The sequence below is a fragment of the Topomyia yanbarensis genome, chromosome 2 (assembly GCF_030247195.1).
Source record: "Topomyia yanbarensis strain Yona2022 chromosome 2, ASM3024719v1, whole genome shotgun sequence".
Lineage (NCBI taxonomy): Eukaryota > Metazoa > Arthropoda > Insecta > Diptera > Culicidae > Topomyia > Topomyia yanbarensis.
In genome coordinates this window covers 198,360,526-198,383,506 of record NC_080671.1, presented here as the reverse complement: position 1 = coordinate 198,383,506, position 22,981 = coordinate 198,360,526, and the positions used below count along the sequence as shown (strand labels likewise).

The window sequence follows — 22,981 nt, the reverse complement described above, 5'->3', positions numbered from 1 at the left end:
CGATGGCAACATCTGCAGCTCATGTGTGAGCACTTCTGGCGTACCTGGAGCCGAGATTACCTTAACACGCTACAGCCTCGGAAAAATAACTTACGAACCATGCCAAATATCTACAACGGCATAATAGTTCTGCTTCATGATCGCATCGAGCCTCCACTCCATTGAAAGTTGGGGAAAATAACAGCTGTTTATCCAAGCGAAGACGGGCTAGTGAGATCGGTCGATGTGTTCGTCGATGGTTCAACCTATCGCTGCCCTATCAACAAAATCTCCATTCTTCCTATTGAAGATAATGAACCGAAATCTGTATCGTCTGCTGATTGAGCTCAACTGGGGGGAGGATGTTCGGTATCACCGAAAGGTAATTCCACAAACAAAAAAACTGGTACCACTTATCACTTCCAACGCTATAAAAGGAAAACCCCTAGCAAGCTTAAGTTCAGGCTAATTTCCACCTTTAAGCATCCTCAGAAAATAAACCGTTAGCAGTATAAGCATTCTAGTCTTTATTACACCACCAACCTGCCAGATGCGAGCATCGCGAAAAGGATCCTTTTCAGGACCACAAGAACTAAATTATATTTCTCTACGGCGATTGCTCATTACGATCCAGAATGAAGCATCCACTTGACAATTAGAGACCCAGCCAATTTTCAAGTGATTAAGCTATCTACCAACCGGAACGTTCCCCAAGTTGGATTAAAAACGTTTTTCAAAATTAATTTTTGAAAAATTTCGGGAGGACGATTGTTGCGTCAAAATGATCGGTGAATGGAACCCGGTCGGTGGTTGGGCTCTGCATGGTACAACATATGTTAAAATCATATGGTCGGTGTTAAGACAGACCGGACTAAGTGACAAAATATTGATTTCGAGAAAAACGAGTTTAAAGTTTGAATCACAGCATCCTTTACATTATGATTGGAAATTAATTTTTGCCGTAATTCATGTTTATTGTTACATATTTCAAATCTGGCAAGAGTCGAATGTAGCTGACGAAATTCTGTATCCAGTGCTATAATTATCTCATTTTTTTATGTTTTGCGACTTAGTCCGGTCTGACTTAACACCGACCATATCATGTTGACCTACACCAATTTCAGAATTCATGAACAACACATGAGTTTGAACATAGAAGACAGATGTCAGCAGTGTCTACTGATTTTCGAATGCAGTGAATTATCCCCCAACACCACTGCCGTCAACAAAGGTTCTTTCCAGAACCACCATAATTGTCATAAAGAATAATTTGTAAAATAACTATCCAAACATAATTCCGTCAATTATCATTAGATTTGAATTAATAGCCAGAAGCGTAATCAGGATAACGATACTCCCTTTATGGCACAGACTAGAGAGAATAGGGAAAGAAACGAATAGTGTGAAGCCGAAAATACCTTATCGAGTAGAGCAATCGTGTGTAAATAAACATTACTCATGGTTGAGTTAAAGGACATAAGTATTGTCCATCCATCAAAAGCGAAATTTAAATTATCGTCAGAATTCAGTTGAATCGTGATTGTAAAGTGCATTCTAGAGTATATGTATTAATAAAAACAAGCTTTAAAATTATTTCATCTCTTTGTTTCGAAATGCACATCATTTGCTAAATAAATCCAACGATCACCATACGGTTTGTTACCAAAACATAATAAGTCATTTAAAGTGCAGCCTGTGGAAGCGGTTGCCAAAAACCTAATGTTCAAATCATCTTAAAGGGAGTGTTGCCGTTTGGACTGATTTTCACTCTTCGTCTCTCTCCCTATTCTCTCGGGCACAGAAGATTTAGTTATAAGTGATTATATAAAAACGAAACATAAAGAGATTGATGATAGATGTAAACAAGCGAGTTTTGCGAAATATGAAATATAAGATGAGCAAAATAAACGTAGTCACAAAAGTATACGGAGGTATTTTCTCTTTACTCTCAATCCGAAGTACCTACAAAATGTATTAAACAGACTAGCAAAACGAACGAATAGGCTGTATTGATTTATTTTAAGCAGATGTTTTCATATTTCGCATGTTTATGAACAAAAATATACAACCGAAATAGCTTAAATTCAAAAAAAGACTTGTTAGAGCGGCACAGCGGACAAAACGCGATGCTTTATCCAAGAATTACCAAGCAACTTTGACAATGTTATCCATTTATCCGCTCCGCTAACCTTGCTCATTCTTTTACTAATGTTTTGACTGCTAGCGTTTGGGAGTTTAATCTTAAAAGTAGTTTCACTAATGCTAGTTCACTTCGTGGCTCCCTAGATCGCATACGCACTTGGTTACACTGTTTCGGGCCCTCATCTCGGAGAACACCCTGACCTCCACCGTTGAGGTGCACGCCAATGTGTAATTTCCCGAGATGAGGCCCCGCAACAGTGTTCACGACCGCCGATATTCTCAATAATTGTACCTGCGTTAACTGACACTAACTAGCACTAAACGAGTTTTACATTTATGTAAGGATTAGGAATATGAAAAAAGAATAGAAAAATAGGATGTTTCTTTAGAGTTGATAAAGGTGTTGGTTGTTTTACTTTGTGTCTAAATAGTTTTGTAGCCGTTTCGTTTTTTATTCAACTTGATGATGATTGTTGATTTGCTTTTTAGTACACATGTAATTGTTTTATCTTCTCAAACAGATTTTGTGGGGATTGACAACAGATTTGTTTGCACACCTGGAAAGAAAAAAAAATTAAGAATATGTATAACTGGAACGAAATAAATACCATCAGTTTATTTTCGTTGATTTAAGTTTGTAATAGTCAAGTTGATGTGACGTGTATGTAAGAATGTAAAGGTTTTTCATCGATTTGACCCTTTTGTTTAATTTGAATAGATCAACAAATAAATCGTGGGATGTCTTATTTATTTTAAATACAATAATTTCTTAAATGTTATTTCGATAAAATTAGTTCCATCTCATCTCGACAACCCTAACAAATATAACCAAATGATTTATCTGCATTATTTTCTAACATGTCTTAATTTTTAGATACTGGTTATTTCTGAGAATTGATTTTTGGAATATTGGCAAATTCCGGGAAATTATTTTCAAGTAACTCGTTCTTTCGAGGAAATGGTTCGTTCTGGGGAGGAAGCTTCGGTGAAGGTATCTTTTTTGAACGTGTTTATCTAGTGGATATAAGCGTCCTTTTTTATTGCTCCAACTGAAGGTATGGCTGCTAGGACCGAGGATAGACTTCCGGACGCGACCGATTGATGATCGCACGAGCACGGGCGTAGCAGTATATAAATTCCGTATTTTAGAGTGAGAGCTCCCAGACGAGTCCGATTTTTGATTTCGCTTTCGATTTATATTGGCTCTTGAGATCCCGTTTATAAGTTCGCAAATACTACCACGTTGACTTAATCAACGGGAGGATTTCATGATTGCGAGATCATGGGTATTAGAGTGGCTCGAAAGACATTTTTCAGCACAGCAATTTTTAAGTTCCTTTCGTGGTCCCAAATGCCTGTGCAAAGTTTGGGAGCGATCGGTTGCTTCCCGGGTTTGCGCATTGCGTTCAAAGCTTGTACGGGATTTTATATGGGGAAATCAATTATTTTACATTTGCTGTAATAAAGATCGCAATTTCATTCAATATGAAAAAACCAGCTATATAAAACTATACTTCAAACCTTGGTTAACAACTTTATCGAAGATGGTAACTAGCTACGAGTTTTCAAAAAATAGTTATAACGATTTTAAAACTTATAGTTCAATGCAAATACAGAAATTCATTATTTCTTCGGCAGTACGACAAAGTTGTTAAACAATGTTTGAACTATAGTTTTATAAAGCTGGTTTTTCATATTGAGTGAGATAACGATCTTTATTAACGTAAATGCAACATAATTGATTTCCCCATATAAAATCCCATACAAACTTTGAACGCAATGCGCAAACCCAGGAAGCAACCGACCGCTCGCAAAATTTGCACAGGCATTTGGGACCACAAAAGGAACTAAAAAAGTGCTGTGCCCGCTAGTTTACATCATTTCGAAGCTTTCACATACATCCGCGAGCCACTCTAATGGGCATAGGTATGCGCGATTGATCGCGTTTAAGACCGGTTATCGCAAAAGGCGAGTTTATCGCCGCGTATGCTAGAACGTTTGTAATTTAGTATGTGCCGTGTGGTCGCCAGCCGAGAAACATCAAAGGGAGAAACAATACAATATGTAATTACAACACATACGTGACAATAGAACAAAAAATAATTGAAATAAAAGATAAAAAAGGCAAAAACATACAGCACATGAAAAAAGAATATTAGTAGTTGGAACACCATGAAGTAGTACACACACTAACTAATGGTCGAATTTTGGTTTGGGCTGGGGAAAGTAGGAAAAAGTATGCAACATAAAAAGGCTCAATGGACCCTCCCGGCCTCCTCGATGCACTGCCATCAACAGTCAAGCGGTACTATCATTGTTTAATGTCAGCACCGCCCCAAGCCCCTTCTGCTCTGAAATGCAAACAACGTTTGGTACTAAATCCTTCCCAACAAATGCTAGACAATGCTCCTGGTTAAATACAAACTATCCGGACTAAAAAATGCTGCACGAAATGAATGTAATGGTTTCACTGAGAAAATTCGCGTAGCTCCCTACGATTAAAAATCAAGTTCCTGTACTATTAAATTACCAAGTAAAAACGATTGTATACTATTCCCCCGAAAATCATTTCCCAGAAAGCCATTCCCCAGAATTTCACTCCCCAGAATATCATCCCCCAGAATATACTATTCCCCAGAAAGTCATTTCCCAGAATGTACCATTCCCCAGAATTCCATACCCCAGAATGCACTATCTCCCAGAAAATCATTCCCCAGAAAAGTTAACCTTTTTTTAATTGATTTGATCTTGTCAAACGTAAGGCATTCTTCGATTCGGTCACATTTGAAATGGTTTGCATTGTGTTGAAACCGGAAGTTAGGATCAGATTATTTATTCCGAATTAAAATAAAGAATGCCTGACTTTCCCCCAAAACCCATTCCACAGAAACTAAAATATCGAAGTGTTTTCCCCAGAAAGAACTATTCTCCAGAAAACCATATCCAGAATGAGCATTGGCTCATAAGTTCATTCCATAGTTATAACCATTTCCCACACATTTTTTTGAAGTGAGAAATTTTTTTGATGAAAATCAAAACATTTTTTTAGTATGTTGGCCTTGGCCATATTGCTCCCCTCGAAGAGTGCACTGGTAGCAGCATTATACATTAGCAATATTTTTACTTTTCTTTTGATAATATAAACATACATATACGACAATTGCAAAATTCAGCACAGGTGTGTTTTGCAGTGCCATTTGGTAACAACCATAGAAAGCGGTAGCCCCCTTCTTAGGATCCAAAAGAATGAAACAGTGTTATGTAAGTAAGCTGCCCATAACAGCATAAGAGTCCCATGTTGAAAAACAGCAATCCGAGAAAAACGCTGTTCAAGATTGTCCCATCCATTGAGCCAAATGGATGGGACAACCATGTTTTGGTATTTTTTTTATATTTTCTGAACAAACCCGGTAATCTTATTTGTGCAGTGTGATTTAGTGGTGATACAGAATACAATCCAACGGATAACTCATTTTCGACAAAAATCCACATGGGACTCTTATGCGTTTATGGGCAGTAAGGTTATGGGGCGAAACTAAAACTTTGTACATTACCTAAGTCAAGGAACTGATGCATGATGTTAAGCTGATAAGGATAAGCCGTCGAAAGCGGAGGCTCCTTGCAAAAATATCGTTGTACCAATTCGGCCGGTTCCAACCACTCATTTACAAATTATTGTAGTTGCATTTGAAAATCGAAATAGGAAACTTGCGCCTTTCGATTTTTCTCCTATTTTCAGCATGCGGAACTAAAGCGCAACTGGTATATATGATGCGCAAGTTGATTCTCTGTCATGTACACAAGATGCCCACTCTGCAAATAGGGAAAAACGAAAGGCGCAGTTAACCCTCAGGCCCAGGAACAATTAGTATATCCCCCGTATACTTGCGCATATGTCAGTGGCGCCATAATCGCAAATACGATAACAGTCCCATCTAAAAATATATTCAATTCAAAATGATCGCTAACATTGACGAATAATTGTTGTCGAGTATTATGTCTGTAACTCTGTGGTATAAGTACCATTTGGTGTAAGGTATGAAAATACTTTCGAATGTATTTAGTGCTGTTTGAGTAAACCGAGCAATCGGGTGGATCGTACATTTGCGTACGAAACATTCCCAATACAAAAGAAAGATAAATGCTCTAAAAACTCACGAAACCATTTGTCAAAATATGCATTCATTTCGATTTTAATATGGATTCAACCAAAGCTCCAAGGAAGGAATCAAGATATATGTTTGAATAAACCAGGCAGACGAAAAGATCACAAGTTTGCGTGCAAGTTACTTGGCGTACAAATTCAAAGAACTGCTCATGTTTGAAAGAAGGAACCAAGTCCTATGTTCGAGTAAACCGGTTATACGGGAGGATAACAAGTTTGCTTGCGAGAGGCCGCTGCTTTCGACGGCACATCCTCAGCAGTTTAACACCGCATAAGTTCCTTGAATTAGGTATGCGCAAACCTTTGGCTTAACCACAAGAATAGAAACATTAACTTTTCTGGGGAATGGGCCATTCTGGGGAATGGGGCATTCTGGGGAATGACTTTCTGGGGAATGGAGCATTCTGGATAATGGTTTTCTAGGGATTGGTACATTCTGGGAAATGTCTTTCTGGGGAATGGTACATTCTGGGGAAGGGAATTCTGGGGAATGGCTTTCTGGGAAATGGCTTTCGGGGGAATGGTATACAACCAGTAAAAACATTACAAAAAATCACGCAACCGTTATGTGTACTACATACAACAAATTTGATGAATTGAAGCTTGTTTGCGTTTCTCTACATATACTGCAATGTATTCAAGGATTTAGGTGGTAGATTGCGGAGCGAACAAAAATGTATTTTACTGCTGTATGGAAAAGTGTACTCGGTTTAGCCACTGAGAACGCTAGCTGAGTTTAGCCACTGAGAACGCTAGCTGAGTTTGTAAAGACCACTATCGATTTGTTTGGGTTTGTCGTTCGTCGTGCAATAGCTGTGTGGATGGCTATTGCTTCAGCTGAAAAGACAGTGCAGGTACTAGATAAAGAAAATTTCGTAGTTTGTAGAAAATTTCCTCGTTGTTATAGATGATCCCAACTCCTACTGCTGTGTCGCATTTCGACTTTTCTATGTGGATCGACGAGTGATTTTTATATTTACTGCTCAAAACTTCGTGAAAATCGCAGCGACTTTATGGGATGGGAAGATCTGCTACTTTAACCATTTTAACAGACCAATCGATTAATGTTGCTACCGAGCTTAGTAGCTATTGGCACTATAAATACATAAACAAACTGTCTGTAGACCAAATGCAACTGTGTAATATTACTATTATTCGTGTGCTGTTCGAACTTTTCCCAAACTCAGCTCAGTCGAACTAAACCAGATGTTTGAGAATGCCGAACAGTCTGGCGAATAAGAGATTGATTAGCAAGACTGTTAAGAATCAAAAGAAGCTGTTCAAAACAAGGAAAAATGCGCCTGAAGTTGTTACAAATAATAAAGACGATAGAATTTCTTTTTTTTTGGTTATAGAGGTTTTAACCGGAGTCATTCGCCTCTTTTCAGGCTAAAGAAATCTGTTTTGGGAAAATCTCTAACCCTATGTGCGAGGTTGGGAATCAAACCCAGATGAGCTGCGTACAAGGCAATCGATTTACCAACTTCGCTGTGCCCGTCCCCCTATAATTTCTTTTAAAATATATTCCCATATTCCGGGCACCGAGCTGGGAATAAATTCTTTTTTGTGTATGTTGTAGTTTTGTTTACATCAAATGACCCCAGTGAACCCTGAAGAAATACTAAATGACTGAAACACATAAATTAATAGTACTCAGAACCAAGTGATATACTCAACTGTTCTAAGACGATTAAAAAATGCCAAACGAGTTGCACATAAAAAATTCTCTAGTCGCCAGCATCACGAAAACAGTACTTTTAACGCAATCAAAAAACAAAAAGCAAAGAAGACGGGTTTTCTTCAGACACTTCGAAGCGTCGAACGTCAACTGAAATCTAAGCCTAAATCTTGAGCAGCTGAAAAATCCGGGTCCATCATCTTTATATACATCATCAATTTGCGTTTTTTTTATTTCGATTATAGAGGTTTTAACCTTAAGGTCATTCGCCTCTTCGGGTTAGAAAAATCTCTTAGGAAAAATTTCTAACCCTATGTGCGCGGTCGGGACTCGAACCCAGGTGCGCTGCGTACAAGGCAATCGATTTACCAATACGCTACGCCCACTCCCCTATTAATTTGAGTTTGAAGCAACGACACTAAGGAAATTTGCCAACTGTTCTCCGACTAATTTTCAAGCGCGCCTTACATCACACCAAAACGCTGCTACTGTGCATCTCACTCAATCATCCGAATTTGCATCGAAAATACCGCTATTCACGCATCAAAACCCAAGCTGATGGCATATGGAGTAATGAGCCTATTTTCGCCCTGTTTGTATTATCACCCTGCCCATTTGAATCTTTTGTTCTTTTGATGATGCTCTTATCACCCTGCCCATTTGAATCCGTTGGTTAAATCAGCGTCTGCCAACTTTGTACGCATTGGCTCAAATAGTAGAGCGATAATTGGGGCACTGGATTCGAGTTGTCGTTGTGTTCAAACACGAGCATTTAACAGTTTTCAGACTATCTATGTTGTTATACTGGTTTTTAATGACAAAGCAAAGCTGTTGATGCCAATTTATACGCATTCCATCTATTGTAGGTTAAATAAATAATGAAATTGTGATGCACCTCCCCTAATAGGGCCAAATCAGGTACTTTATCGTAATTCCCTGGGACTAGTTGTCAAACTGTGCATCAATTGATTTCTTGAGCCACGTCAAACTATTTCTTGCGCTGGAATATTTCCTTTGCGTTGGAAAATTTCTAATTCACAAAAAAGGCAAACAAATCAAACATCGATAATAATTATCAAGAAATCTCGTGTTTAAGGGGGGGGGGGGGGGGAATAAAGGTTTCAGCGTGAAAAAAAATACTTTTTTTGCGAATTCAAGTTTTTCAAAACTTTTGTACATTGTAGTGTATCATTTCAACAATGTGGTGTATCAGAAAAGGCCAAGCTTAAATAAACCGCACATTATCGATGTGTTGGGATATTGAGAGAAACCGAGAGAGATCGTTCGTGTGAGATACCATGAGATAGATATAATAAATACCGCTTGCAGCGGACTCGAAGTCAGAATGTTTCTGACAGCCTAACCGTGCGTATTGAGTTGTGAGTTGATGACACCAACGGGTATAGTCTTTACAAACATGCTGTAATTTTTTATGCAAAAATATTGACAAACGACTCGGTGACGTAGGGGTCAGGTATTTTTAATATAGAATGTGTATGCAAAGTTTGAAAGAAATTGGTTAAGTAGTTTTTGAATGACAGGTAACATCGCAAATCATGTTTTTTTTTCAGAGACGCTGTACGAAAAGCTGCGTCACCGAGTCATTTGTCGATTTTTTTGCATAGAAAAATTACAGCATGTTGTTGAAATGGTATACTATAATGTACAAAAGTTTCGATCAATTCGTTTCACGCAAAGTTCTAAAAAAATCGCAAAAAATGTTTTTTTCACACTGAAACATTAAGAGCTGTATTAAAACACTTCGAGCTGGCTTTTTTAGATCCTATTTGTTTCGACATCTCCCATGGTAAAACAGATTCCAACTGCTAAGTTATGAAAATCGTTGTCAGTTGATAGACCTCGATGCTCTCCGCATCCGAAGGGACTGCTCTCGAGCTATATTCGTCTGGGACTTACTGTCTGCAAAGTGGATTGCTCTAGAATTCTCGAACGCCTAGATGATCAAGCTTGCATTGGAGCTCTGCGTTATAACTCTCCTCTCGTACAACTTTTAAGGAGAGCCAAATTCGGTCGCCACATCGCTGTTACCGGACTTGAGCGAGTTTTACCCGAGTTTCTGCCGCATTCGACTTCCACTGGACGAGGAATATGTACAATCAAAAAGATTCTTAAATGTAACTAGTCTAAATAATTAACTACCTATTCATTTTTCGGCATTTTATTCTCTGCTCTCAGCTTAATAATCGCTGTGGCTAATGAAAATGGAATAAAAAATAATTAGGGAAATATGCAGGGAATCGGTGGATTTAGTTAACTCGAATTATTGGAACTACCAACTGGGGCTTGATAATGTTTGCTATACCGTCAATCCCAACAAGCTAGGGGAGGTAACAAAGATTTTATTTATACAATTTAATCAAATGGTAGGCTCGCTAAATTATTAAAATAAATTAAATAATTTCAAACTTTTCACCTGGTTTTCGATGAAGAATTTTGCTTCGGAACTTGATCTTAATTACGACACACGTCTGATAGTGAAATATAGTTTGTAAGTAGTGCTTGTTAATCGGTCGCTGTCGTTCGTCCTTGCTGGGGATGTCTGGTACTTGCCTGGTCGTATTCGGTCGTTGTTGTTTGTAACTTTGTTGTTGCTGATGTTGACTTTGATACTGTTTATGCTGCTGTTGCTGGAGTAGTTGTTGTTGATTGCTGAGCGCTTGGTAGGAATTACAGCATATCAGCCAGATTTGCTGGCATTTCCTCAATTGTTGTGTTGTAATGTTTTTCAATGTCAGTCAGCACTCGTTTGTCAGCGTCAGTAACAAAGTTAATAGCAACTCCCTTTCGACCGAAACGTCCACCTCGACCAATTCTGGAAGAAAAACGAAGCGTAAAGGAAATTTTAGCAATCGCCGGTCAAGTCATAAACAAATGGTGCATCATAAACAAATGGTTCATCCTACAATTTTAAATCAAGCTATAGTCACACTGCAACTTGTTTGCATCTATGTATTTTCAATTATGTATTATCGATTTCCTTCATTTACTTAGTATAATTGTTAATAACACTGCAAGTGAATTAATGATTTATACATATATTGCTTGCTGTTTCAGAATAGCTCAGATTTTTACCAGTCACAAAACCTCTTTTATGCACCAATACTGAATTATTCATGCTTTGCAAGCTGAAAAAATACCTAGAACGCCTCACCTGTGGATGTAGTTTTCCCGTAGCGTTGGTAGATCATAATTAATAACTAGCGAAACTTGCTGTACGTCAATACCACGAGCGAGAAGATCAGTGGTGATGAGAACACGCGATGATCCAGTACGGAACTGCTTCATAATTAAATCACGGTCACGCTGGTCCATATCACCATGCATAGACGAAACGGTAAAACTTTCAGCGGCCATGTCAGCAGTCAACTGATCGACCTTGCGGCGGGTGTTGCAGAATATTACAGCCTGAGTGATGGACAGCGTATCGTACAGGTCGCACAGCGTACCGAGTTTCCATCCTTCCTGTTTCACATCAATGTAGAACTGCTTAATACCTTCCAATGTCAATTCCTCCTTCTTGACCAAAATCTTAATTGGGTCACGCATGAAGTGAGTCGAGACCTCTAACACCTCAGACGGCATGGTAGCTGACAGCAGAATGACCTGGACATCAGTTGGTAGCAACTGGAAAACATCCTGAATCTGATCTTTAAAACCACGGGACAACATCTCATCAGCTTCGTCCAGAACGAACAGTTTGATGTGACTAGTGCGCAAGAATTTACGATTAATCATGTCATGCACACGTCCCGGTGTTCCCACCACAATGTGGCATCCCATCTCCAGCTTACGCATATCGTCACGCACGTTCGTACCGCCAATACAGGCATGACATTGAGCGCTAAGGTAATCACCGAGGGCGATTACGACCTTCTGGATTTGGGTCGCCAGCTCTCGAGTGGGAGCCAGAATCAGCGCTTGGCATTCTGGAATGGTGGTGTCAATCTTTTGCAAGATTGCGATGGAAAACGTAGCAGTTTTACCAGTACCTGTAAGTAAAACAAAAATGGTTAATAATTAACAAAACATAAAACAAAGCCATCAAGAAGAACACAAAACGAGACTGACATTGAAAACCATTAGCTGACTTTCAATGTTTCTACTTAGTTTTGTTTTCGTCGAATGAGATATTTTATCGATGCGTTGGAAAAAGAAAATGAATTTGGTTTGCTTTCTGAGCGCGACGATAAAAATATCCCGTTTGATTTGCACAACTCATTTTCACATTCTCACGAAGCTTTTAGAACCAAAAAGGTCAATACTATGAACGGATTGAGAAAAATATCCGTCAATGCGTGTTGCGAACCAAATCGGACCAAGTAGCCGCAGTCCACCAAGTAAAGACTAGAGTTCAAGTTGCCGCTTGCTAGAGTCTGTGTATTATCGAATCCCGTATAGAGGAATGCGCAATACAGCATGCAATGACGACTACCTCTTGTTTTTGGCTACAACAAAATTTAAAATACGGTGAAGACCAGTTTTTATCAATCCCTTGGTGAATTTTTCGCTGACAAAACGGGGACAATGACAAAATCGGAACATATATTTTTCATTCTTTTTAATAAACTTTTAGAAATTCTTCTTTAGTGCCTAGATATAGCACCATAACATTTCCTGATTATTTAGCTTAAATTTCCCTTAAAGGGGTCTGACAGCGCAAAATTTAAAAAAAATCATGTTTCGGATTTCTAGGATAAGAAAAATAAGCTTAAGAAAGGATTTACTCGAATTCAACTTGGCTCATCTTCTAGACCCCATCAAACTACCAACTATCAATTTTCATATGAAGCTGATAAAATCAGGTCAAAAAGCTGATAAAATCGGGGACTGATAAAATCGGGTGCTGATAAAAGCGGGTCTTCACTGTATACTACATTTCAGATAATTTTTGATAAGGCATTTTGATTTGAAATGGCACACAGTGTGACGGAATCAATGAAAACCGGACATTAATATTTACAACGAAACTATCGGTTAAGGCACTTTTATGTCTTCGGGAAGGTTTCTTTATTTTTTAAATAGTTTAATATAATGTTGTAAAATTTTGATTTAAGGGTGTATTTACACAGAAAAAAATAGTTCAGCAAGAAATACCTTATTATGTATCAATAAGGTATTTCTTATTAATATTAATCATAGGGCGATCTAAAAGGACCCTTGGAATAATGTGAGGTAAATAGATTAGCGTTTCAATAAATTAGTTGTATTATGAAGCATAAAAAATAAACCATTATGCAAAATTAATAAAAATTTGAAATATTATAGTCCGTTCCATATATTCCAACAATCAAAGTTTTTTTTATGTTATTAACATGCTCATAATTCATCAGTGTCCTGCCAATCATCTTATTTGTCATAGGATGAACAAGGTATTTCGTTGCTTAGAATACTCGGTTGTATTAATACCTTGTTCATCCAATGACGAAGATGATTGGCAGGACACTGATGACATGCTAATAACAAAAAAATCAACTTTGAATGTTGGAATATATAGAATGGACAATAATATTTCAATTGTTTATTAATTTCACATAGGTTAAATGATGTTAAGTGGGACTATAGAAAAACTGATCAAGATTGGGACTATTTGAAAAATATGCGACACGATATATTAAAATGAAGTAATGCGCCAAAATCATCATATGCTGCAAAATTTAACATATTTTGATCAATCTTTCATGTTTACATATAGCTAGAAATATTTATAACGCATCAAATTTTCCGAAGCAAAATTAGGGGAGAGGGGGTAACAGTGAAACACATTTTTTGTACGATTTAAATTTGATGATAATACATGATATTTGGGTAGCCAAAAGTGGTACATAGTACCACTGTGTTATTAAGTAATACATATATTTTTTCCAACTGGTTAAACTCACGGAAAATAACTTTTTGCGGGTAATAAACAGTCGGTGGTAAAATGTATCATTGTGCCCCATAGGTAGGAACTATGAAACATGACGTCTATAGTGAAATATTCTATTTGTAATTTCTGTTCTTTTGTTTTGACGAAAAATTATCCTTACACTTCGCATTAAAGTTATATTGAGGCGAAAATCACTTGCTTACGAAAGAAATCACTATATCATCGCGTAACATAGGACTACCATATATGCATATTAGCTGCAATCCTGAAAGTAGCGACAATTTCTACAAAATTTGTCCAACTTTACCAATTTTGCACTATATGAGTAGTATTGACTGTGGAAAATCGGAACCCATTCACATTTTGAGCCAGACCACAAAAGCAAGAAAATTCCACTGCTCCCCATACGTCATCGTTTCACAGTTACCCAATGGGTCTATTCACGAAAATTGTGAAATTACACAGAACCATGACAAGTTACCAAAAAACTTCGATCGCGGCAAATGTTGATCATAAAATTTGATATAAATAACAATGGACTAAATATTTATTCAATGGATGGTAACTCATAAAGATGGAATAATGTTTTTCAATGCAAATTTACTCTGGCTATAACAAAACAAACAAATATTCATTAAATGAGATGCAGTTATCAGATCTCTCTCAAAATTCAGCAACACGTGTAAAGAATTAGAAATTGTAAAATATGAGGGAATGAGACGATTCTGACCATGCATTATTATTTTATTGCGAGTGTTTCATAGTTCCTGCTGATCCACTGTTACCCTCTCTCCCCTACTTCTTTTTCTGATACATTATGTCGTCTTGAGTGAGCTTTGTTGAATAAGCTTGCTTATGATAAAACGCTCGAAAATTGTACATTTCCATTTAAATAGATTGAAAATGCTACGGAAAATGTCAAGAATTAGATTTTAAATAAGGTATAATTCAAGAGTACTTATTCAAAAGGTCCTAAGTGGCATTGAGCTCGAACTGAGAAAAACGAGGCTGAAGTTTCAGAGACCTAAAACAAATCCCTATTAGAGAACAAATATGTGTTTTGATCAGCCCGGGGACAACTTGACAGCTCCCATATATTGAACTCATAAGCAAATTTTGTGGCGATTTGGTGATGTCATGGCGGCTCGAATGGAGCAAAATTTGAAAAAGGCGCATCCCATTTACTATTTTCCATATCTAAAAAATAATCAATTTAAGCATTTCTTTCATCAAATTTATTTCGCTGTTCACATTAGAAACTGTCCTCATTCCCCCATACTTAAACAGAAACATAGATTCCATTTGGAATTTTAAAAATCCGAAAGAAAATAAATGGATTTTCGGAAATACAAGAAGATGACTTTCAAAATCAAGCCACTACCACTTATATTGGAATTTCCGAAAATCTTCCGAAACTAATCAACATCTCCTAAGGCATGAAATCCTCCGGTAGAGCCGAGGAAAATGCCAGAATAATTCTGAAGGGATCCATACCAAAACCATCGCAACATCTTCCGGGCAGTATTATTGCAAAAGTCGAACAAAACTCTGGCCGAAGTCGAACAAAATTGTACATCCCTGGCAGCATTCTTGCTGAAACCGAGCACTACTGGTTTGATGCCAGAATTCTGATAAAAACACACAAATTTTATTCAAAACCAATTTTGCTAAATGTGTAGAAAATCCTACATATATTGTTTATTCTCCCAATCAAAATGCTAGAATTCTTGACGTTCTTAATGAACTTGAAACAAGATGTCGCAGGTTCACGAATTGTTAAGCTTGGTGATTTACTTTCATTGGCCAAAAAGTTTTTCATTTATGTTTCATTTATAACACCAATGATTTACCGATTACAAACTTCACACAACAAGAAAACCAAAACATTTTTAGGAAGGAAGAGAGCCGGTTGCTAAAAACAACACCTTCCAGCTAAATCTATAATAAGATTTATGTAACTTTGCTGACGGTTTCCAATCAGGGATAAATTTATTCTCTAATAATATTTTTCTTTATCCACATTTTGGAATACGCTTTTTCTAAATGTTGTTCTAGCCGCATTGACGGCGTTCATAACACACGTAACGAAACACGCTTTTCTCTTGAAACTTTTTCGTGTCGTTGTTCGTGGTAGTCGTACAGAAAAGGCATACTAGCGCCACCATCAAATCGGTGGTACATATATGAAACAAGCACTATCTGTCAAGTTGTCCCCGGGCTGGTTTTGATGGAACAATAATGCCAATATAGTCTAAGGACTATGCTCTTTAGGTAAATAATATTAAAAGCGATTGTATGTCGTTTCCCGGAATACCATTTCCCGGAAAACCATTTTCCGGAATGCCATTTCCCGGAAAACTATTTCCCGGAATGTACTATTTCGCGGAATATCATTTCCCGGAGTGTCCCATTTCCCGGAATATCGTTTCCCGGAATGTACCATTTCCCGGAATACTATTTTCCGGAATGTACCAATTCCCGGAATACCACTTCCCGGAACGTACTTTTTCTCGGCAATTTGTTATACTATTGAAATCTGAAGTACTTTGAAAACATTTGCATTTAGAACTATGTTGCTACTCAAATATTTGTTTGGTTCCCTTGTCTTTGCTCGCTGATCATGTTAGGGAATTTTAAAAAAAAAACTAATTCTCATGCATATGTAATTTCATTTGAAATTATTATCAATCAATCGAAGGTCCAGAAAATAGCTTATGCTAAAAGAAGGCGATATCAAAGTCGTAATTTAATTTAAAATGAATAGCATTTCAAAAATATATTACGAAAATTGTAAAGAAAGCTAATGTATTTATTGTATTGAAATCAATAAAATTCTAAAATTATTTTCATTGATTTGCTATTGTTCCAAAAAAGGCTAATTCACATAGAAATTTTTAATACGAAGTGAAAATTAAAATAACTGAAGGCGTTTTCAATGCACTGTTACTGTAAACAAATATTAGTGCGAATAAAAATCAATAAAAGTCCAATTGTATTTTCAGAGAAACTTTTATATAGATAAAAATAACATTCTACATAAAAATTCAAAGATTGCATATTTTTAAGAAGGCAGCATCTCAGACAGATACATTCACAATCTATAAAATTTCAAAGGTTCCAAAAAAAAATTATAACTGAATTTTAGGAAATATTTATATTTTTTCGTTACCTTTTACCTAATCTTCATGAAAATCAATCAACATATTCAGGGCATTTTTAGAGTACTAATGATTAGTTATCATAAAAATGTTGCCAACGTTGTGGAAAACACTGTTTTTTTTCAATTTCAAAGATGGCTGCATTTCAAGGCGTTCTAAATTGATCGTTACGAATTTAAACCATTATAGAGTACGGTATAAGCATATTTTTCTTTGCGTAATAAGGAGATGAATCAAGATCCCAAAATGGGATTCATAATACAACTTATGCCGCACAAAAATATTAATTTTCAGTAATTTGTTCAGCATTTTCCCGCCAGCACGTTTTTTTAATCCGAGCCCGAAATCAATCTTCTGTAATGTTTGACCTAGTGTCAAAAACTAAATTTTTTTTCGATTCCTTAGAACGATAGAAAGTGACTTACGTAGGATTTTTTCGCTATTTTAATTTTACGCGAAACGCTAAAAATATCATTAAAATCAACAATCAATGTCATTGCTTTCGTTTCTATTAGTCTTAAATTTACCGAAAATAGCCAAAAAAATCGATACAGACATAATTTATTAACTAAAATCCTTCGTACGTTGCTGGAGAAATTAATTTAGAATATGCTGTGAATATTTCAAAGCTCGTGGTTTGATGTGGATTTAAAAAAAAACGCGTTTGAAGTTTTTAGTCCGCTTGGAGTTTACCTAAAAACGATAGGACAGAATTGATAATATATACAATTAGATATTCTGTTCGCCTTCCATTTTCTGTTATATCATTTTATTTCAATAACAAAATTTTCAAATCTTAAAAATTCTACAGTGGTGTATTATGCTTTTCACCGAAGATTACCACGCGACGGAATCGATTCAAAATAGTAAAAGAATTGAAAATATACCATTTTAACTAAATCCGCAAAATTTGGAACAAATATCAGGCAGGGATGCCAAGTGTTTTTCCAAAAAATCTGTAATATTTTTTTAAAAGGTCTGAAATTGTCTGGATGACCCAAATTCTTTTGGAAAAAGTGCATTCCTCACCGGTGCGCTATATTTGTTACATTTTACTAATTAAACTTGTTTGTATATTAATAAATATATCGGCTTACTAAAAATTCGATGATTGGGCTGCTAATCTGGAAATGTCAAATGCTCGATTTTCAGCATAGAGCACACTGATTAAATTTTAATCTCAGAGTTTTCAGAATCTTGGACTGCTGGAACTTCTAGCTGATATAATTCGGCAACAATTTTGTTGACTTTCAGCGAAAAAACTGTAGTATGTTGTGTTTCCAGCTTTGATTTATGAATCAAGGAAGAGTTCTTGAAACTTATTTTGTTATTTTTTAAATTGTCTGGATAAATCTGGACAAATTCCCTGAAATCTGGGTAGGACAAACATAAATCTGTATGTCTGGACGAGGCTTGAAAATCTGGAAGAATCCAGATAAATCTGGAAGGTTGGCACCCCTGATATCAGGCAAAATATAGGGCCTGTTAGTCAGGAATTAGACGGTAATGAATTTATTCACCCCTTCACCACCAGCGGTGGGAAAATTGGAAAGTATTTATAACTATTGTGGTACCCATTTAACTCATTGATATCCCATCCATTGGGGTGCTTTTTATTCTCCACATGATTTTTTTTAAATCCTCCCAAGTTTCTTCTTGGTTCAAAACCAAAAGCCGTCCGTAAGCTGTTCATATAATGATTAATTAAAATAATTTTTCTTAACATCGCGGAATCGAAAAGATTAAATCTTTAAAATGACAGTTTTGCAAGCTTATCGCTATCTTATTTTTTTACCGCAATAACCACTCGATCAAAAAAAAAAATTAAAAATATTTTCAAACAACTTTTCATGTTCTAAAGTAGGTAAAATCTCCTAGAACACAATTAGCTGCATAGCAGTTCTTCTAAAAATAAGTTTGGTCGGTGAGGTACGAGTTTTTTTTTTATTTTTCGGGAAATGGTATTCCGCGAAATGGTTTTTCCGGGAAATGATACATTCCGGGAAATAGTTTTCCGGAAAATGATACATTTCGGAAAATGGTTTTCCGGGAAATGGTACATTCCGGGAAACGATATTCCGGGATATGGTACATTCCGGGAAATAGTTTTCCGGGGAATGGTATTCCGGGAAATGACGTACAAACATTAAAAACATTAAATGTTTAGTGCTAATGTAGTTTTAAGCGCTATGGAATGATGCGTCCTTTTGGAAATTATAGGACCTTTTACATAGGTCTTTTTTGTTACCTTAGAATAACTAAGCTTTCCAATTATCATTTATTATACTTTCTAGATTCAACTTCGAAAATAAGTCGCATGATCAGAAGAAAATAATTTCTTTTATTTTGATGCTTAGAACGTTTTTACTAGGTACCTACGTGCAGTGGGAAAAACATAGAATAAAATGAATCTTGCGTCGTTTTTGCGTGGCGCCTATGAACAGTTGCAGAGGTTTTGAAATATTTCACGCATATGTCCTTTCAATTTTAAAGGTCTCATTTGAATCAGCATTCTTTTTTGATATTAAATCGCACTACAAATAATCGACCACCAGTTTCAGCTATTCACACCTAGAGGAGCTATGTTCGGTAGTTAGGGATGCCCGGCAAAAAAATTCCTCCATGTATCATGTGTAACGAAGTCTACTTCTCCGTATTTTTGCAAGCATTTTTTAATCACGCTGTCAGGGGTACGCGTAGCCAAATCATGGACACGAACTTCTACAGCTATAGGAATGCTATATTTAACATTGCCGCATTCGGCGGTGCGCTGCATGCAACTTAAATTAAGTTTGATTTTGATATCTTTGTTTATCTTTATATTTCAAATAAAAGATATATAGCTATCGTGAAAATGTGGACTGCTTTAAGATTACGGAGATAAAAATTTACCGATATTATGTCCGATAAAATACAATGGCGTTTATTAAGTTCTACCTCAATAATATCTTACATTCTTTCTCCTTTTTGAGTGATTAAATCAATTCACAATTAACCAATTTTATGTTGAGGTACAACCCATTACCCGAGCAAAGTCGAACATCAAAATTACAACTGATAGAAATCATATTTTGATAATAGCATCAAATTGAAATCTAATTCTGTTATCAGTTTTAGATTTTTTACACATGACATCAAATTTTGATCGCATTTTGCTATCCTTGTTTCTTAGAAGAATTTTCTATGTTTATATTTCTTTAATGAAACATCAAAGTGAATACATATTTCGTTATCAAAAAAAATTCAACATCCCAATGAGCTTTCAATTTACTCTCACTGATAGCAGAATTAGTTTTCTGTTTGATGCCATAAGACAATTTTGCTGCTCTCCATTTTGATCTTTTAACCGTTAAAACGACCAAAACGACATCTTAAATCTATAAAAAAAAGAACAACAACATGATTACTTCATTTGCCGAACATCACAACATCAACTTTATTTTTCTATTTGTTGTCAGACCCTGCTCGGGAAGCCACTCAAACCAGTCATCCACTGGCAGAAAAAAATCAATAACTATATCTTGCTGGTATTACAAATACTGATTGTCCATTTGGACAGGAGGAAGATTACTATTGTACACCACCAAAACAGAAAGAAAAAAAAAGCAACGTCTACAATATTTTACCACTCACCAGATTGGGCCTGGGCGATGACATCGTGGCCCTTGATGCACGGCATAATAGCACGCTGCTGGATGGCAGACGGTTTCTCAAAACCGTACGCATAGATACCGCGAAGCAGTTGCTCCTTCAGACCCATGTCGTCGAAGTTGTCGACGGTCTCGTTCCAGTTAGACTCGATCACTCCATCCGGCTGCATACCGGCGGGGCCATCGTAAGTCTGCTCCTGTCTGTTGTCACCCATCTGTACGCGTCAATATTCGGAAAAAAGATATATCTATTAGAAGACGTCTGCTATTTTGCTTGATGGGAACTGAAAATCCTATCCGCACTTTTCTACGTCGTGCGATTGGAAATGGCGATTAATCATGCAGCGTAAAGCAAGTTTAAAGAGTCTCAATCGGTACTGAGTGAGCTGTTTATTTGTGATCGTCGGTGGTGCACATATTGTCCTGTTAGGTGTTCTCTCAAAATCGACAGCTCCCTGTGCTCAATATTTCTCATTGCATTAGAACTGTACCGTACTTCTGTGCGAATTTTTAGTCAATGAATACACACCACTACAGTGAAAGAAACTTTACGGCGAAACAGTTACGCATGCCAGTTGCCAGGTTTGCATTGCTTTAAAGCACAATTTTTATTATGATGAATGTTATCATAATCATAGCAAAAATTGATCATTCCACCTGTAAATTTATTTTATTTGTTTTAGACTGTTTCTTTCTACATTTCTACAATGAGGAAATTTTAGACAAACCGTTACTTGCAAATACATCTGCAACGCATTAAAAATCGACGAGATTTTTGAAGTCGTATAAGCAAAATTACTTAATTTACCTTTCAGATTCATTTAAACATTAACAGTTTATAGTCTATTACCGCTTTACTGTTACAAAATGGTTCAAGCGCATAAATTATGCACAAACAACTCTTCGAAAAGGATTCATGATAGAAAGTGTGTTGATTTAAAAAAAGAACCAAAACATTTCAAATTAATAATAGCTTTTGTGTGGAATGTGGCGTAGCATTAAGAAGCCTGGTCAATGCAACACAATTTTACGTTTTTTAATCCACATTGAAAGCTCCCATTGATCAAATATCAGACAAACTTTTTTTCAAACATGTTGACGTCGTGTACTTCTATTTATGTGATCTGTATTGGATAAGCAACATTTAGTTTGGAATTTTCTAATAAATTTGACAACGAACCTCGCTAAAGTAAAACTAGAGAAATAAACCTTGCATTTTAAGCCACGTAATAAACGGGTATTTAAATTTCGAGAATGCGGGATTCGGTAGGATGGACCTAGAACACTATACTGCTAGCATTCTTTGGCAACACTATACGATTGTTCTAACCAATACTAGTAAGCACTACCCATCTTTTATGATTGAAGTTTTCTTTCTCATCCCTATGTAGACGTCATGAACGTACACTTCTCATTCCAAATCTAGTCTCACACCTTACTAAATTAAAATTCGACGAGCGAAATATTTTCCAGATTACACATTTTATGCACTTCAGACAATTACTTCAGGATACAAAACTCATTGAAAATAGTATCAATCATGAGAATGTGAATCATGCTATATTTGCGATGAAAATGACCACCGGTCTGCCTTGAGCGATAACATTGACACATTTTGCACGAATAGTACTCTCAATACGTAAACCAGGACTTGACTAGGTAGCTGGATTGACGTTTGGAAATTGGAAATAGCCATTTATTCTCAAAGATGATGCAAATTGAAACACCATTATTTAAATTAAACGAAATAAACAGCAATCTAATAGTTCACACTGAGTATGTACTCGACTCGCTGGCAAAATAAGAGGAAAAAGATGGACACAACCTCTAGACCGAGCGATTTTCAACTACCACTTTGTACGGTACTATTTTCTGCAAAAATACACGAAAATACAGAATATCGTCTCCCAATTTCAGCACCACCGAATTGTTCATTCAATAAACTTGCTTTTACTGCACATTAACAGCGATTTGATAACTTTTTCACGTACATTTTCACGATTGTAGTTTGGCACCTTTACACACGTGCTGAATTTGATTTTTGTAAACCAAGCGAAAGGTCGCCATATTGTCAGTTTCAGAGCAAGAAGTTTCGACGTTCAATTGATAGGGCTGAGAGGCATTCCGCGGAACAGCAGAGCGAGCGCAGCTGAGTTTTTAGATTACTTTCAATGCCGAATTTTGACACTCGGAAGAGCCAACGTGACGGAAAGTATTGATCGATCGTGAACCGACTAAAGGGCTCCACCGCACTAACATCGAATCGACAAAAACATAATTGAAAGTTCAATTCAGGAAATTAAATCCAATTTTACCGATGTT

At 36.5% G+C, this 22,981-nt stretch overlaps 1 protein-coding gene across 3 annotated transcripts; it reads right to left on the bottom strand.

Annotated features, from left to right (window-relative positions):
• Window positions 1–1,979: 1,979 nt before the first annotated feature.
• On the bottom strand, window positions 1,980–22,797 carry LOC131682626 (eukaryotic initiation factor 4A). 3 transcript variants are annotated; one of them, XM_058964274.1, is made up of 5 exons: window positions 22,651–22,797; window positions 20,643–20,874; window positions 11,137–11,974; window positions 10,399–10,797; window positions 1,980–2,678 (listed from the first exon to the last, which is right to left on the bottom strand). In XM_058964274.1, the coding sequence occupies exons 2-4, from the start codon at window positions 20,872–20,874 to the stop codon at window positions 10,653–10,655; spliced, it is 1,215 nt and encodes a 404-aa protein (XP_058820257.1). In that variant the 5' UTR covers window positions 22,651–22,797; the 3' UTR covers window positions 1,980–2,678; window positions 10,399–10,652. The 3 variants fall into 3 exon arrangements, with proteins under 3 accessions (XP_058820257.1, XP_058820258.1, XP_058820256.1); XM_058964275.1 differs by having other exon boundaries at window positions 1,980–2,711; window positions 10,536–10,797; XM_058964273.1 differs by having other exon boundaries at window positions 10,536–10,797.
• Window positions 22,798–22,981: the final 184 nt, after the last annotated feature.